Source organism: Sipha flava, unplaced genomic scaffold (genome assembly GCF_003268045.1).
Source record: "Sipha flava isolate LNK unplaced genomic scaffold, YSA_version1 82_pilon_pilon, whole genome shotgun sequence".
In the NCBI taxonomy this organism is placed as follows: Eukaryota; Metazoa; Arthropoda; class Insecta; order Hemiptera; family Aphididae; genus Sipha; species Sipha flava.
Window position 1 is genome coordinate 1,567,236 of NW_020273624.1, and position 19,514 is coordinate 1,586,749.

The window sequence follows — 19,514 nt, forward strand, 5'->3', positions numbered from 1 at the left end:
ATAATCATAAATAGGAACACCAATTCGTTATTTTTGAACTATATAAACAAAGAAACATTTTGATGTTTAATGTTTTATCCAACAATAAAAATAAATTCATTTACATAATGAAAAAATAACGCTAAAAAAATTGTTTGCTTTGTACTCATTTTTTATTTTACCTAAAACCAATGATAATATATTAAAGACAAAAAAAATATACTTATAAGATTAGAATATACTCACAAATAAATCTCTTTTCGTTTTTCATTGCATATAAGATTTATTAAAAATAATTAAATTCATACAGCAAACCCACCTACAAATTATTTTTCACAAATATTTTTCGTTATTTTATGTTCATTCAGTATAATTATTATTTTAAGTAAATACAAATAATGATGAAGTATCAACCAAAGAAAATTTTAAAAACGAATTAATAATAAAGAGTTACTACAACAAAGAAGTAATTTAAAAGAAACGCTTTGTAGTTGACTTTAATAAAGCAGAACAAAGAGAAAAATAAACGAAATAAAAGCTTTTAATGGTAATTTAATACTATATACTTCCAATATACTTTGCGATCTATGCCGACAATTTCGACAGTTGAAAATATATGCCTACACTTAAAATTATTGATACTTGTATTTTATTTTTCTCCGTAACATTAGATTCTATAGAATAAGGGACATATTTTTTTTTTATTTTTTTTTATAAAATATAATTTTTATGGCGTTATATCAAAATCATCATGAATAACAACATTAACAAATTAATAGTTGGTTATCTGATATCACAGTAAAATTATATTACAAGCCAATGCTTGTTAATTTTAATATAAACATTTTACACATTAAAAGAGTAGAATTTGAATAGGGAAAAAGTTTAAAGTGCAATGGTAAAATAATGATCAGAGGAAAATACCATGAAAACATTTTTATTTCCTTATGAAACAATAAAATCATTCAAATCATTTTAAAGAAACGCACCTCATAAAATAGTGCCCAGTAAGGTATATTTTTCTTTTCATCATTTAGGTACATGTAATATGAAAAAATTACATTTGTATTTCAAAACTAAACACGTTTCTGATAAAAATGGACACATTTAAAATGAGAAAATAAAATAAAAATTATAGCTGACTGTAGGATAAAATGCTACTAGAACCACTGAAGTGAATATTGAACGTAATGGATACTCAAAAATATTTCGGAAAAAAAAATTTTGAAATTAAGACTCAATTACTTACATCTAAGCAGTAGACTGAACATTATTTTGGATATTATATGATGACTTTTCCAAAAGACACATTTGAAGATAAAATAAAGCTATTTTTTATGATATATATTAATAGATATATCTAGAACAAAGAAATGCATTTGCAGAATGATCATATGAATATAAATTTTGACAGGTTCCCGAAAATGACCTATTGTATTATTCTGATGTGTATACTTGCTATAGTTTCAATAGTTATTTTAGATATGTCATCACTCTTTCATTTCTGGTGTGTAATCTTCACCTCTTATTTTTCACGAATTCAGTAAGTGAATGCGTTTATTATAATGACTTTGAGTTGATTTTACAATTTTCTAATATGTTTGTCTTTTTTTTTAATTTAATTATTTTTTTATTTTTTTTTTTTAACTATATATAGTAAATATGCTTTATATTACTAATATGAATTTAAAATAAATCTCTCTATCGATATATATATATATATATATTTATATGTGTATACGAATCTATTGATTAAAAAATATATATTTATATTTTTGTATATTGTATTTAAATAAATGTTTGGTAACTAGCAAAAATATTTTCTTTTTTTATTTGAATTGATTAATACAATTTTCAGAGTATACATAAATACAAGACATAAAAAATACAAAAAAGTAAAAATTACTTTTTAAAATAAATTACAAATTTACTTACACAAAATTAGTTTCGATGGACTTGACACATTTGTGTTACAGAAATTTATACTAAGAAAATGTTAACGGCGATGTTTTATTGCTAGTTAATGTATCGCAATGTTCGAAAAATAACGGCGTTTTCATTCAATGGGTTTAGTAACCATATGATGTCATTAAAGTTTATAAAATTGATTTTGCACGTTTTTCACATTAGGAAGTAAATCCGGTGACTATGAAGAGCTGAAGGAAAAAATACACACGAAAGTACTCAGCAATCACTCGCTGTTGCTGCAAAACGTCAAAGAAGACAAACAAGGGTATTATCTCTGTCAGGCCTCCAACGGCATAGGAAACGCGATCGGAAAAGTGATCCAAGTCAACGTTAAATGTAAGTGAACACAAACTCATACAATATATAACCCAATAAACTTATCGAAGTGGCTTAAGTATAACTCATCGATATTGTAAACAGCCTCTCCGTTGTTTTCCTCGATGACGAGAACGGTTTCCACTAAAGAAGGAGACACGGCTACTTTACAATGCAACGTGACGGGTGACCATCCGATCGAAGTAAAATGGTTCAAAAACGGCAAATCTGATACGATGACGACCAACAAATTCCGGTAAGTTTATTACGTGCTCCCTGATTTTTTTTCTTTTTGTTCATAATAACTATTCAACATTGTAATTATGCTGTAATACGTTCTAAAAATAACATAATCCATTGAATATAATTGGCGGTTGAACGTCATTTAATCATTAGATTGAATAACCTAAAATTAATTTTAATAAATAACATAAATTGTGTGCAAGAAAAATGATCGTTTATTTTGAGAAATTATATTTTTTATTATTGTGAAAGCGCTACCGAAATGGAAGAGAGTAAGAAAATGTTTATACATTTTCAGGTCTTCTTAAAAATAATCAAACAATCGATCAATCCTGATTACAATATAAAAACATAAACCCTGTAGAGAAATGAGATAACTTAGAACCTGAACAATTAAAAATTGCATACAAAATATTTGTAATTGTATTAAATTAGGTACATAACAACAAAAATCAATTATAACATAGTAGATAAATAAGCTTAAAATATGAACAATACACTATCTATAAACCAGGGCTTAAAACCGTTCCTAATAATGTTGGTAATCGGCTGTGGTTGGAGCCGAAAATTTTTTAAAACCGGAAACTGATTATCGTTTTATTTTGATATTATGGTAACCGGTAACCGTTTTTTAAGGATATTTCAAAAACTATAATAATCGTTAATTATTTAAAAGCCGATGATAAGGTTTTTTGGTAATCGGTTGCCGGTTAAAACCGGTTTTTAAAAATCATATTTTAAAACAGTTTATTTAGGCCATTCGTGGGTTGATAATATAATTTTTAATATTACAAAATCAAAAACTCAATATGCTTTGATTTGGTCGATTTCACTCGATTTCAATATTTATTTTTTCAAACTCTTTTTTTAAAACATATTATAATCAAGATAATGATAATCAAAAAACAAAATTGCATTAAAAAAATTTATTGTTATAATTTTCTTATATATAACGGTAAAAAACTGAAATTAAATATAATAATTTTCTAAGGTGACACTAAGATTGATACATTGTGTGTGTATATATATATATATGATATTCACAACAAATAAGCAATACTCGACGGTCATTAATTGGGAAAAGTATTTAAAAATAGCTGGAAAATTAAATTCAACTATAATAGTATAATGTAATCTTGACATAATTCAAGTATTAATACCACTAAAAACCATTAATTATTTTGATCGGGAATAGGTTTTGGTTATAAAACTGGAATTGAAAATACGAGGTAATGGCTTTGATGATAATATTTAGATATTTACCTTGATCACCGATAACCGATAACCACTTCCAGCATTCCAAAACTTAAAGTGGTTATCGGTTTTCAAATTTACGGTTTTTACCGGTTTTAAACCCTGCTATAAACTGAAATACTCTAGAGTCATATAATATCAAGTTAATATATTATCTTATTTAATCGACTTAAAAATATATATAAGTATATGAAAAAACTCTTCTTTTAGTACTATGCTTAAGTTTATGACTTTTAAATATATATGTTACGGCAAAGTATATAATTTGGGCATTTTATAAATTGTCCGGACAATATATAAAGTGCCCTTCGTATATTGGGCAATATAGATAACGGATGATATGATTTAATGAAATATGATAAATCGTAAGACATAGTTAAAATAAAGTCAAATTATCATCTGTAACTAGTTTGTTCTTATCGTATTTTTACAATTGAGATGTCCGCTTGTCCACATATTATACGCGTGTACGTGACATAATATATTATTATTATATTTACTGATTTATAAGTTATATTATATGTAGTTGTAGTGCTTATCGTACAGTCGGCCTTTTACATATTCTCAAAAATAAGCTATTTAGTAACCGCGAATCGCTTGTATAGTGCAAGTTAATTCATTCAGTGCGTACCTATATAAAAATATCACCAGAAATATGATTATGCTATACTTAAATAGTTGCGAATTGTGTAAAAAAAAAAAAAGAATCATAGCCAAGAAAGGATTGGTAGTGCAACCAATTATATCTACTTATATCTAATATAAATACATGTCATTATTCATTGATTTATCATATTTCATTAAATCATATCATCCGTTATCTATATTGATCAATATACGAAGGGCATTTTATATACTGTCCGGACAATATATAAAATACCCAAATTGTATAATTTGCCCGTAACATATACATAAAATAAATTTAAAATATAAAATATACATATTATATTTATATTATGATATATAGAAATGATAATGCTTCACCTTTTTGGTATTGATGGACAGTTATATTAAATAACTCCTATCGTATTTTATTTAAATGTTAAAACAAGTCATCAAATTTAAATTCATTACAGAGTTTAATAAAGATCATAACAATACCTAACACACATAATATGTATATAATATGTTACAATATATATTATATTGTATTGTATCGAGCTAAATACGTTGAAACAAGTGGGTTTTTTAGTATAAAATATTATGGTATAAATGGCTATCAGTCAAAATATAATTGGTGGAAACGTGTCCCGTCCGTAATGTGTGAGGTTGAGGTAGATGATTCTTCACGTTCACCTTACTTTAATGAATTAAATCTAATTATTCATTTTTCAATAGGTTTATCTGTACATACTTATGGTGAATGTATTTTAACGTTAGATTTATGGGTAGTTTTTGTTTTTAAATATTTACTTTTTACATAAACGACAAAAATGAGATTTCCATTATAATTTTTTCTCTTGGATTATTTTAGAAACCCCGACTGTGCAACGGATGTACAAGTAAAGTATTTTTCGATCAGAAGAGCTTTTCCGATAACATGCAACATTGTTTTAGTCTTATTTATAAATTTTAATGATAATATATTAACTTGATATTATACGACTCTAGAGTATTTCAGTTTTATTGTTCATATTTATAAAAAAATGAATTCATGTACTTATAGGTGATATAGCAATCAAATCTATAGATACATCTACAGGTATCAGTGAAAATATAATTTGGTGGAATCGGGTTTTGTCGGAAAAAGGAAAGGTAAACTTTTGGTGGAAACCTGTTACCCCTCATATTACGCGTTACTATCGACATAAATCTCATCAAAATTATGCATAACGCGACGTCCCTGAACGATTTACAATATTCAATCCGTCCAAACGAAATCGGAAACCGTAAATTATATTTCGACAGTTTTTGGTATTAGAATAATATTGCGTGGATGATTCCGCTAACGCCATCTTTATAAAAACGAGAAGAGACAGAATATATGATAAAGATGGACGAGGTACTTTACGAATTCCCTCTTGAAACGGATATATTTCTTTTTTGTTTAGAATCATATGGCGACATGTATCATATAAAATATTATTATTTCGGGTGCGTGTCAAACGTGATTTCCACGATAGTAATTAAACCGTCTTCGGAGCACAGAAATCGCGTGTGGTGACACGGCATTAACGTAAAACGTATAATACGCGTAAAAGTGTAAATATCGAATGTGCGAAGTCTTACATAGCAGCAGTAAAGATCTTTGCACAGGCCCGTAATTGGTTAAAATAATAATATCTGGACGTCCATAGTACGTTATTATCATATAATAACAGTTTACCGAAAATCCGGCAAAATAACATACAAACGAGTGTTATAAAATATTTATACATATATATTTATATATGTGTGTGTTTGTGTGTATATCATCAAATCCTCGAAAGGTCGTCTGGATATGTATGTAAACGTGAGAGTGTTTGTTTGGGATTTCTCGCGAACAATATAACCATGCGCGTCCCATCGTCATGACTCTATGAATAACTCCATTTCGTGTTATATAATATTCATGTTTTCTTAAACTATTCCACGCGCAGCACGGTTTGCGTTTGTTTTAAACGTGAAATAATCTTACGGTGTCACGCAATTCCCAACGTCCCAAATTGTTTATTTTTACTGCAGCAAAAGGATTAGTTAAACGGTTGTACGAGTGTATAATACATGTGATACAAAATGAAACGCCATATTTTAATTTTAGCGAATACAGTAAGTAATGTTAAATAAAAGCCGGACACTCGATGACATTAATTCGTTTGTTAAAACGCTTTTTTGTTCAGAGCAAACACTTCTAGATTATAATACGATATAATAATGATAATAATAATAATAAGATTTTTATTGAACAGTAATACTATAAAATAACGTTCACAGATTAATATTTACAATACTATTTTGCATATCGCTAAGAATAACTGTGTGACGATAGACGAGAGTCTCTGGATAGTTAAAATAAAATTTCAATTGAAAATAGAATAACAAATGCTTAGCATAATAATTTTAAACATATAAATTAATTAAGAATAACGATTTTCTGTAATAAACAAATATCTAAAACAGTATAAGAATAAATATGTTAATTTATATTAATTTTATAACAAAAAACAAAAATACAATATTATTTGTAATTATTAATTAAAATTATAATTTTTTTCGTTAAATAGTAAAGTATGTCTTATTAATAATTAGCCATTTTTTAACTATTAATGTAAAACACTCATGGTTTTTACAATTACGACATAATGTTTCATTATTTCGACTAGAAACAACCATATTTGCTAATACGTTCCGACAACGGGAACATTATACTACGCTACATAAACTGTTTTCGAGATCGTGAGGTAAGAAACCTCTTTGAACTGTTCGCGTAACCGTCCATAAAATCTCATTGTTCGATCAAAGATCAAATAGTAGCGCACAGAGTAAAAAATGTTGAAAAAAAGTTACAAAACCAACGGAAGATCGATCCGTTTTCATCGTTTCGACCGACTTCCGGACAGGGGTGGGTTTTATCACTCAACAAAGGAGAAGCTAATGGAGGTTCTAGAATTTAGTTGGTTGTTTTTTTTAAATCTATATACAATTTTAAATTACAGAATACGTTTTTGAGTTCTTCATAAGTAAGTTATTTTTTTCACAATAGTGACATATTTTAAATAATTACATGTTATTGGTATTGATTATTGATTTTAATCTGAAACCATTTTAAAAATATAGGTATACACATATAATTAACAAAAAAAATGAGCTATTTATTTATAAAAACATTTATAAAATAGGTACCATATTCATCAATGACGATCGACGATATTTTATAATTATCAATATATCAATACATGATAATACTTTGCTTTATAAAATAGTTAAATTAGTCCCAAGGAGGGGGCTAATGCTTCCTTAGCCACCCCCTTAAACCCGGCTCTGCTTTTGGAGTGCATTATAATCGACGCGTCACGTAATCACAATCCGTTTCCAGGCTCACAGAACGACAGCAGACGTTCGGCGAGAAAGTGATCGCGTCGCTGCAGATCAACAACGTGCAGGTGGACGACGGCGGTTCGTACGTGTGCCAGGCGAGCAACGTGTACGGCAGAGACCAGCAGCTAGTGCAGTTGCACGTACAAGAGCCACCGAACCGGCCGAACGACCTGAGGGTGATCGCTGTAACCAGCACGTCAATCAACGTGCAGTGGGACCACAACGGTGATCAGACTTCCAAGTACATAGTGCAGCACAAGAAGTCCGACGGTACGTGCATCGCGGTCGCGCGACGTCAACTTTGTCGGCGGTCCCTCGTGGTCCCGACAGCAACTAACCCGTGCGCATTACCCTTTACCGCAGTTTATTTCAGTTTTTTTTTCTTATCATTTCCTCGACGCAGTCCGATCGCGAACAAACCGAATCCAACCGGTCGATGCCCGTTCGAAACACACCCCCAGTACGATGCGGACATCCCGTGTATACACGAACATTGCACATTATTCTCGAACAAGCCGAGAATACTCGTCTGTAATCTTATGATAATCGTTCTTTGGCCCCGTTTTTCTTCGACGCGTTTCGCTTTTTCTCCGAACAATAACTTGAATTACTATTTCGTGTTCACCGAACGTAATCGATCATTATTTCACGCTATAATAACCTATACTACATGTAGAAAAATTACCTTTTGCACTCGTATGTCCATATCAATAATATTTTTAATAACAAAACACCGTTGAATCTGTGCGTACCACATGTCCGAATTTCATTTCAACACTACTTCAGTAATAGGTAGCAGTGGTGTAAGCTATCGAAGTACACGGCAATCGTTTCCCGTCACTACTCGTAAAAGCTCAGTGGTGACCACCTCTCGAATGATCCCGCTCTTCCGCTTCACCACTCGTGACGCGTGCCGCAATTGTCATCTTGCTTTCACCACCGCATACAAAAAACCGATTATTTATATCTATATTCTATCCCGTCGGTATAATTGTTCAAGGCTGGTGGGATCCCACGGAAGTCATAGGAAACGTTCGCATGGCACTCGTGACCGGTCTGCAGCCAGCTACCAGGTACCTCTTGCGAGTGATCGCTGCCGGAGACGCGGGCTGGAGCGCTCCCAGTGAAGATTTAACGGCCATCACCAACCCTGAACGACCCAGTGGACCACCGACAAGGGTGGAAGTGCGCTCGCTCTCGTCCACGCAGCTGTTGGTCACCTGGTCACCGCCGCAAAAGGACCACAGGAACGGCATGGTGTTGGGCTACAACGTCGGTATCGAAGAAGCCAGGTAGGCAGCTTAATATAACATTGCGAGAACAGCGTTAAAATACCCGAATACGAACAGTGTGTTTTTTTTTTTTTTTTAATGTGTCCACGAAGGTTTCATATTCCGAGCGAAGCGATTTCGTGTGTTTATATTGATTTCAACTTTCCTTCCCCCCCTTTTTTTATTATATATTTTAGAACTTTTAATAATAACTATGATAGTTCGACAGTTAATATATAAATGCAATAAGTAAAAGATAAAGATAATTAAACATAATGATATAATAATAAAAATTATAGTTAATATCACATAACAATATCAAATGCAATTAGTTATGCAATAACTAATAATTCTTATGCAATAAGAAAAATATTTGGGGAAAGCCTTCATTATTTTTTTATTAATATGGCAGAAATCAATGAGTTTATAAATCAGGAAGGAATTTTTAAAGAGCTAAATTTTAATTTTAATTTTGTGGATTAATTTTCGGCTTAGGACCAGAAATAACAGATGCCCATGACGGGATTGATTGATAAGGATCATTGTGGAGAGATTAAATTTTTAGACTGTGAGGTATTGTGAGAGTTCAAAGACTTAACTTTATGACGATTTAGAATAGATTCGTAGAACTTATACCCCCTGAAGTTTGCGGTGTGATTACCGGAACAGTAAACGCATTAAGCTGTCGCTACTTGGTACTATTTGACTCATGAACCTCACCACATTTTCACCAATCAACGTAACGGGATGGGTAATGGTAGTAATTTTGCGTGTGACCATATTCTTATTAAAACACTGCGGTTGACCATATGTGGTTTTATTGTTTTTCTATATAACTACTTTCGAATTTAGCAATGAAATGATGCTATACATTTGGTTGTTTTTATATTTGCATTCAATATCAACAAAAAATATTAAAAGAAGACGGTTATTTTTATTTTTACATAATAGACTAATCTCACTATGTAGCCTTCTTCTACCAATATGACAGAAATATCAGTACCGAGAGTGGAATGATTGAGGTTTCTGATAACGACCCTTAAAGGACGCAAAGACCGAGAATGATAGGTATGGTAAAACTGACGTTAGTTTCCTTCAAATGCTCAGATATTGCAATGAAATTATCACGACTATTGGATCGGACAATAAGATGTGATCGAGTATATTTACACGTAAACTCTTTAGGAGCGGTGGTCTTAACATGTGATTAGAAATATGGCAAACTTCGACAAGCTATAGCGAATACGTTTCTTTTGATGAGATAATAATTATTCACGGTTTTATTATGAACAACCATAATCCATTTTACCTTATACTTATTAAAAAACTAAACGGTTTTACTTGGTACGTTTTTTTTTAGAAAACTTGTTAGGCTTAAAATACGGTATAATTTTTATGAATATTGACGATTGGTTTTTGTTGTTTTTAATCTTAATACCTTGGCTTTCATTCAATTATAGATAAAATAAAAAAAATTACCTAACTTTTTTTTTATATATGATACCAAGCACGGATACAAGGGGGGCATGGCAGCGATTCCCCCCCCCCAAATGTCACAAAACAAAACAAAAAAAGATTATAATATTATATGTCAAGCAATGATAAAAATTATATTTTTTCTATAGCAACTAAGTATTGACATGTTTTCAAAAACCAAAAGAAAATTAGATTTCGCTCTATAATTTTTTATTTAATTTTATATTTCATATTATTTTTATTGTTCTTAAATAAAAAGTTTTTTTTTCAGTGTACCTACCTATTTTTTTTTTAATTTCGTTGAAATTTTGTTTCTTTACAGTGTTAAAAAATATTTATGGTAAGCAGTAATACTTATAATATTATAGAAATATTGAATTTTATATATTATATTATGCCCACAATATAAAATGCCCCCCCCCCTAATAATTACTGTGGATCCACGCTTATATGATGCATAAACACATTATTCAATTATTACGTTATACGTATTAGTTACGGTTATTTAAAATAAAATATGCGACGTAATAATTTAACTGGCTTCGCTCAGAATCGTTTATTTCTTTCTCTTTAAAACCTATCTATAATGCTGCCAAACATTCATTGTCTTACCCAACTTTAATATGCTTGTTTTCGATCAGCATGGAACTAATGGCTCCTAACATGACTACGGTTTACGGTGATGGAGAAGACGGAGGCGAACTAATACTGGCGGATTTGATCAAGTTCAAAAGATATTCCGTAGTGGTACAGGCGTTCAATGAAGTTGGTAACGGCCCACTATCCGAACCGACTACAGCCCAAACAATGGAAGATGGTATAAAGAAATCATGTTTACACTAGTCAAGCACTGAGGTACCATTTGGGGGACGACCGGAGTACGATTCCACCCGCTGATTTTCAACAACCATTCAGTGACCCAAAACAGATTGTGATTTTTTCATCAATATAAACATCCAATATGTATAGACGAGCGCAGAATATCGAAATTCAAGATAGGCCTATGCAATTCGAGGCATATGATATTTTTTCTTTCCCAATTTTGAGTACACCAACCTTGGTGAATTTATTTTAAATCGAATCGATATTGTATTTCGTTATGTACTTAATTCTACAAAGTTGGAAACTAAATTTAAACTTTTCATGGCCATGTGAACATTTTTTGAACCGGCCTCAGCATAGGAGAAAACTCGGTTCTCCTTAAATTTGATAAATCATAAAAATGAACTGAAATTAAGGTGCCTTGCTGCGAATTCACACGAGTAAAAAATATAATATGTAATCAACGGTTGTCGTTTCAGTGCCGTCCAGTCACCCGCTCGACGTGCATTGTTTGCCTTTAGGCTCGCAAACGTTACAGATGTCTTGGAAACACCCGGAGCCGCAACACTGGAACGGAGTAATACAAGGATACGTGGTCACCTACGATTCTATAGATAGAGGTTTTGTATTTTAAACATTTTTACTTTTTTGTGGGATTGCGAACAGTGAAATTGTATATGATTTAAATCCGTGAAAAAACGCTTATGGACTTTTTTATGAGACGTTGACGGATCGAATTCTGTACGAGAACGCGACCGATCGGTTATTGCAGTTTTTGCGAAAATTCACAAACAACTATAAACGTTATAAATATTTAAACGCGTTCGTTTTCACTATACATCATATTATATAATACCTATTTGATAACCATAGTGCGATATGAATATATTTAATGTCGAGTCAAGGTTCCTGACAATTTCTGCCACTGCAGCCATGCAATAAGTAGATCACTCACTTTTTAGATTTATATTTCTTGTAGTTTTCTTTGACAATGGTAAAATGAAGTCAAAATTTATAATGCGCATCACTACAGCTTATTACTTATCATACAGTATTATACATAATATAATACAGATACTGGCCCAGGGTACTTATTCCTTTGCGTGGTAATCAACAGATTTTAAAAGGGACCTCAAATTATGTACCTTTATCATATATAATATTTATAATATATATATATATATTTTTTATCATAGTCTATTGAAATAATGACGTCGTAATACTATACGAATAAATTAAACATAAAAACGATAGTAAATGTGCGTGTCCTTATATGTAATAAGTCTTATTGATGTTTACATAATTGCTTTGCTTTAATGTGTTGAACAAAAGCATAATAAAAAACAAATAAATAAAAATATTGCGTGTGGACGATGAAGTCATTTACGACCACAAATGGTATTTAATCGCATGCGGTCGTGTTTTTCACCCAATTACCCCTATTTCGACGTGTAATCAGTGAAAGAACGTGAGTTATAAACGCGCGTCGTTAACCGTACGTTTCAGACGACGATATTGAAATCGGCAGCCGGAGAACGTCGTCGTTGACCATCGTCTTGACTGGACTCCACAAGTACACCAACTACACATTAAAAGTCGCGGCCTACACGCGAATCGGAACCGGAGAGAACTCGGAATCAATCACGTGCTGCACTGACCAAGACGGTACACGATTTGATCCGTGCTCAATAGACGTTCAGGACTTCAAAATATCGTTTCTTTTTTTACAGCACCCGGACCCCCGGAGGACATCAAAACTGCCGTTTCGTCTGCACAATCGTTTACAGTCGCATGGTCACCCCCCAAATATTCCAACGGTGTTCTGCTACGGTACAATCTGTACACCAGGTAAGCCGAAGGATGAACATTATGTGTGACGATCTATATCAGTACTTCTCAACGGGGACGATATTGCCCCCGGTGGGCGGTGAAGGCGGTGAGTTCGTTTTGAATGATAAGAGGTGGTGAACTTTTTTTCTGTTCAAAGCAACGCACCAAGATTTATCTGTAATTGTTTCCTGTTTATCGATTTCTAAAATAAATTCGTGATTAGGAAATATAAACTACATATACCAGAAGTAGTGCGTTATTATCTAATAATGAAAAAAAGAAATCGACTCGACATCGTCAAAAGAGGAGATTTACGCCTTCATCTCACAAACTTTGAACCAAACGTAAAAAAATTGACTTTGAATCACCAAGCACAACCATTTCAATGATCAATACATTTCGAAACATTTTAATTATATTTAAATATAAATTTTGCATTTATATATATATATATATATTAGGGCAAAGTATACAATTTGAGCAATATAGATAACAGATAATATGATTTAATGAAATATGATAAATCAATGAATAATGACATGCATATATATTATTGATTAATTCATCTCAATAGATATAATTGATTACACCACCAATCCTTTCTTGGCTAAGCTTCCTCTTTTTTTACACGATTCGCAACTATTTAATTATAGCATAATCATATCTCTGGTGATATTTTTATATTTTGTATTTACCTCGTGTTCCATCCTGTTTCATCCATCATGTCCAATCGATAAATGAACTTTATGTATAACATCAAATAACTCTTCATTATGTACATAATATTTAATTTCATTGTTTTCAGATACTGGTACAATTAACTTGTTAACATCAGAAACTTTTAACACGTCATATTTTTTAAAAGTTTATAATCATTTGGTTCCTTTTTCTTTGAATTGTTTTTTAAATAATTTATATGTAAAATTAATTGATCATATTTTAAATAGGTAAAAAATGAAGTATTTGAACCTTTTTTTTAACAAATTATTTAAATCTTCATTAAACTTTTCCATATTCGAATAAGTAGTTAGGTACGCACTGAATGAATTAACCTGCACTATACAAACAATTCACGGTTACTAAATAGTTCATTTTTGAGAATAGGTAAAGGGCCGACTGCACGATAATCACTATAACTTCATACAATATAACTTATAAATCAATAAATATAGTAATAAAATATTATGTCACGTGCACGCGTATAATATTTGGACAAGCAGACATCCCCATTGTAAAAATACGATAAGAACAAACAAACTAGTAACAGATAATCATTTTTAGATAATAATTTGACTTTATTTTATTTATGTTTTACGATTTATCATATTTCATTAAATCATATCATCCGTTATCTATACTTTGCCCATAACATATGTTATTTATTATTCAATTATAATCATGTATACTATTTTAATTTTAATGAAGTGATGGGGGGCATCGAAAAACATTTTGCTTCTAGGGGGGAGGGTAGTTTGAAAAAGGTTGAGAAGCACTGATCTATATGATCTATACGATGGTGTACAAGCATTCTTCAGTATAAAATAGTTTATGAATAGTCAAAAACGAGTAATAGTTGAAATGAGCAAATTAATCGTGATTTAATGAAAACGCGTACAATAATGTACGATTATAATTACAATCTTAAGCCTATTTTGCAGTATTTCGACGTATAAAAACCAACCGATTTATTATATTTCGCAATATAATATAATAGTTTAGAAAACAATGTCCACGTAAGATGTACATGTGACTACATGAGTTACTTTTACAACAATGATTGAATGCTGATTTTAAAATTAGAACACCGAATGCGTTCGTTGACATATTTTTAAGCAATATACTGCATAGAATTTTAAAGACATTTTTACCCATACATTATGCTATCGTGTCTATACAGAGTCATGAACGGTGAAGAAGAATTAAACCACATGAAACGAACGTTGCCGAGTCATCATTTGACGTACGAGGCCAAAGGATTGCAACCGCACTTAGAATATCAGTTTTGGGTGACGGCTTCTACAAAAATAGGTGAAGGTCAAAGCTCAAAGGTAGCAACGCAAATACTCTCTTCGTCCAGAAGTAAGTAAACATACACATCCAACATGGGATAGCAAAATATCAATAGCTCAAACATTATAATATTAGACATTTTTATAAGAAAAAAAATGCCATCGAAATGCTCAACCCAAAGGATGGTTCGATACATACATCTCCTCCCTCCATAACTTTGAGACTACCGTGCGTGTAACACGCGGAATTGCCTGCTATCCCAGCACTTTCCCTTGTGTCACGTGCAATTCTAAAACATAATGTTTATTTTTAAACGTTAATACTGTTACAGCAGTCCCGGCGAAAATCGTTTCTTTCGGCGGTCTAATCGAAAGGCCCTGGAGGACATACTTAAGACTGCCGTGTGTTGCGGTAGGACAACCGGCTGTCCAGAAGCAGTGGCTAAAGAGCTTCAGAGCCATTCAGTCGTGGGACGGTAATGCACAGGTAACGAAAAACGGAGATATGACGATCACGTCTCTCCATCGTTCCCACAGCGACAACTACACGTGTCACGTGGAGAACATACACGGAGCCGACTCGATAATCTATCGGATAATCGTTCAAGGTAAGTACGATGCGAATGGCTACACCGCGCAGATTTCTTATGTGATCTATGATCCACGCCGCTAACAGTGAAATTTTTACGAGCACCATCTTTAAAACGATCGCGCGATAATTCCTAAATAAATACAATATCGATTAAAAATATCATACTAATGAATTTTATAGGTCAATATATTCATTAAATGTATCGCAGTGCAATAAATGTTAATTCAAATTAAATACTTTTATACATTGTATTCGATTCTTTGATACTCAATATTGTTATAAACGAATACAATTGTACATACATAAAGTATACTCATTGCTATTAATGATAGTCTTAGAATTGGTGACCGGTACTCGTCGTCTTTAATTCCCTTAGTTTAATATTACTGTAATTACTAAACCCGAACTGGGCCAATTTTCTGCAGTTTTACAGTAGGCCAGGGACATCATTTGGAGGGAGGGCAGACTATGGAAAATTCCCCGCTTTAAGAAATTTTAAAAAGTCGGCAATTCTTTGTCCGATGATCAAATACTAAAATCGGTAAATAGTATATTTTTATTTACTATTTTGCACTCAGAAATCAGATAATATTCTCTTTTAAATACATGTTCACGGTTTATTAAAAGTTAGGAAATACTGGCTCCTCCCCAGTTTATGACAATCGTTATTACGCGAACCTTATAAACTTTATTTTTGGTGTATAATATATTTCTGTATATGTGATCTAAATAAAACAGTTTTCGTGATATCGATACCATAAAAATTGAGCTCATACAGGCGCATACTGGCCCACCAGGATACCGGGAAAATCCCGGTAAGCCCTTTCAAAAATTATAAGACCTAGGCCCCTTATCAAATAGGTACCTGTAGTTTCAGTTAAATTCAGTAATTTTATTATTTTTAACAATTACAATACAATACTGATGGACAGTCGACTTCTTAATTTAGTACCCAATGGAAATGAGTAAAACACGCAATTTTTCGAATAATTTAATTGATTTGCTTTTGGTAAATATGTCTGTTAACATTATTTAAATTATTAAAATCATTCAATTATTCCATTTGATTATTCCCATCACTAGTTTTAACATCACCAACAGAATCAGTAAATAATGTTGCTGAAGTTTGGCTGAAAAAACGACCTGTATCAGCTCGGGAATACAGTAAATTTAAATTTATTGCAATTTCTTTAGGCATATTTCCAATAATCTACTTGATGCATTAACCGTTTTTATAACTAAAAAAAAATCTATGTGACGTTACATTTGTAAGTTATAAATCCATGTATTTCTTTAAAAATATCATATAATTCCCCTTTAATAGTAAATTATCGCGAACAATTTGTTTTTGAGTAGAGAAGTTTAATATGTAATATATATTTCACTAATGAATATTACATACATCGTAATAAATGAACGGAGAATGAATAGCCAATATTTACAAAACAATTTTATTTCACCTACCTAAATATTGAATATCAGGAACTTCGTCAATGAATTTTTTATATCGGCTGAAGCCAAAACTTTGTAATTTTTACTTTTAATCCACTCGATTTTCTCTTTAAAAAAAAAACTTGTGATTTTAAATAAGAACCAACATTAATATTATGTTTTATATTTTTCATGATTTTAAGCATTAAATAAATAGACCATAGAGTTGACGGTTTAATTTCTGTAGATAATTTGTTAAAATTTGTAAAAAACACATTTTCCGACGATTTGGTTTTATTTATTTTTCTCATTTTTAAAAGTTTTTCGTAAGACATTATATGTCTTTCTTTTGATTTTTTAGGCAATAAATTTAGTGAAACAGCATTTGCCGTTATAACCATGTATGGTGAAGTAAATGGTTCAATACAACTACTATACTGATTGTCATCTTTCATATTTATGCTTGTTTGCGCGCTTCGCAGTCAAGTCATCACTGGTTCGATTGTGTGACGTACTCACGTCGTTTGCAATAAAAAAGAACACTTAACAAGGATAATTAATGAAATTATAACAAATACCGGGATAAACAGGCCAAAAGCGCCACAGTAATATTAACAAAAAAAGTAATAACAAATATGATAAATCTAAAAATAACAATAAAACCACATATACTTCAAACGCGTTGTAACAATAAAACAAGACAAATCGTATAAAAATAAATATAATATTTTTAACAAATATAACGGAAGATACCTTAGACGGTCTGGCGTTCGAGTGGTTATGCCTACGCGACAGTGTTCACACGTGCGACAAACGCCACAACCGGCAGAAGAATCGGTTGATCAGCGGCGTCGATCTCGATTTACAATAACTGGCTTCTCCGCGCAAGAAAATTTCGCGGACACGGATCAGCTACGGTTCGAACAGTCGTCACACACCTACGAAGTTATCCCCGGAGATGGCGACTCCACCGTGCTATGCCGCAACCACAAAAACATACGGCCGGTGGCACGGGAAAAACGACAAGTCGGACGTTCGCAGAAAAAGTTACGGAGGAAAAAAGTCCCGGAGTAATGGCGTTCACGGACCGGTGATAATCGTATCGCGCGATAACGCGCCGATCGAAAATTCTCGGACATCACACACCGACACCGTTATCGAGTGCACCGGTTGACACGAGATGGGATAATTTGAACGGCGACGTGATACTTGCGCGAACCATATCATTTTCTAATTCGAATTATTATACATAAATATAAATCGCGCTAAACAAACTTATCCGTAACGTCCAACGCACTTGTGTGGGAACAGTGAAAACGAAATATGTTCAAATGTGTATGCGTCGTGCAAGGAGGTTGTGATATGTGTATAAGATTTAACCGAAAGTTAATGTTTTCTACGGTCCGTGGTATACATTCAAGTTTCTGGTCGTGCTGGGAATACGCGGTCGGCGCTCTTGGAAATTTCCAATTTACTATACGGGTTATAGGGATTTCCACTTCCCCTCCCCGCGCACTTTTTGGGATTTCCACTTTACCGTCCACCACTATGGGATTCCTATCTTACCGCCCGCTAGACGGATAAATGTGACATTCCAACGCTTCGACCGTGGTCGAGAACCAAACTTTCGGTACAGGTGTGACAAAAATGTTATACCTAGAGAGTCGTGTTTTAATTTCGATTACCGTTTACCTTTGTGTTTATCATTTCGATTTCTTTTTTGTATAGCACTTACGAGTGTAACGAGAACTTTAAATGGCTGATGAAACCCTGCAGTTGGCTACGGCCGTAGTTACAATTTTCCAGTATTAATACGAGTATGTTTTAATAATACAGTTTTTGTTTAAAATTTTTAAGTTTATATGATGGACTACATAATCAAGTGTTTAAGTAATTTTCATGTCTGAGTATTACAGTACTGATTGCGTCGGTGTAACTATCAGTCATGGCTTAGTTTAATGTCAGAAATAAAATGTCACGAAAATTACATGAAAGTTGTGTTTAAATTCATAATTCATTATAGTTTTGAACTTACAACCATAAAGTTCTGATATCCATTTTTATAATGAAACTAACTCATATAATTATATACTACAATGGAAAATATATTTAACTTCTATATAAATAATGTTACTCTTCTCGGAAAATAAACTTGAGCGATTAATATTTAAAATGTATATACGGTGGTTTTTACATGCAAAAATACTACAGTACAATATAGTTAATATTGACTCTCAATGCCATGTTGACATCGTTGCGCATTAATGACTGAAAGCTTGCATTCATGGGCGCCGAATTATCCAATTT

The 19,514-nt window shown here is 32.0% G+C and overlaps 1 protein-coding gene across 6 annotated transcripts in view; it reads left to right on the plus strand.

Moving 5' to 3' along the window:
- Nucleotides 1-19,514, plus strand: part of LOC112693228 (Down syndrome cell adhesion molecule-like protein Dscam2) — a 163,169-nt gene that overhangs the window by 139,809 nt on the left and 3,846 nt on the right. For 4 of the 6 annotated variants that reach the window (XM_025568208.1, XM_025568205.1, XM_025568207.1 and 1 more), the window contains 10 exons: nucleotides 2,110-2,283; nucleotides 2,368-2,518; nucleotides 7,775-8,046; nucleotides 8,777-9,068; nucleotides 11,165-11,340; nucleotides 11,825-11,965; nucleotides 12,852-13,010; nucleotides 13,076-13,193; nucleotides 15,073-15,254; nucleotides 15,517-15,792. In XM_025568208.1, coding sequence (XP_025423993.1) covers nucleotides 2,110-2,283; nucleotides 2,368-2,518; nucleotides 7,775-8,046; nucleotides 8,777-9,068; nucleotides 11,165-11,340; nucleotides 11,825-11,965; nucleotides 12,852-13,010; nucleotides 13,076-13,193; nucleotides 15,073-15,254; nucleotides 15,517-15,792 — 1,941 coding nt within the window. The remainder of the gene's footprint in view (nucleotides 1-2,109; nucleotides 2,284-2,367; nucleotides 2,519-7,774; nucleotides 8,047-8,776; nucleotides 9,069-11,164; nucleotides 11,341-11,824; nucleotides 11,966-12,851; nucleotides 13,011-13,075; nucleotides 13,194-15,072; nucleotides 15,255-15,516; nucleotides 15,793-19,514) is intronic. The other 2 variants (XM_025568210.1, XM_025568206.1) reach the window with 1 other exon arrangement.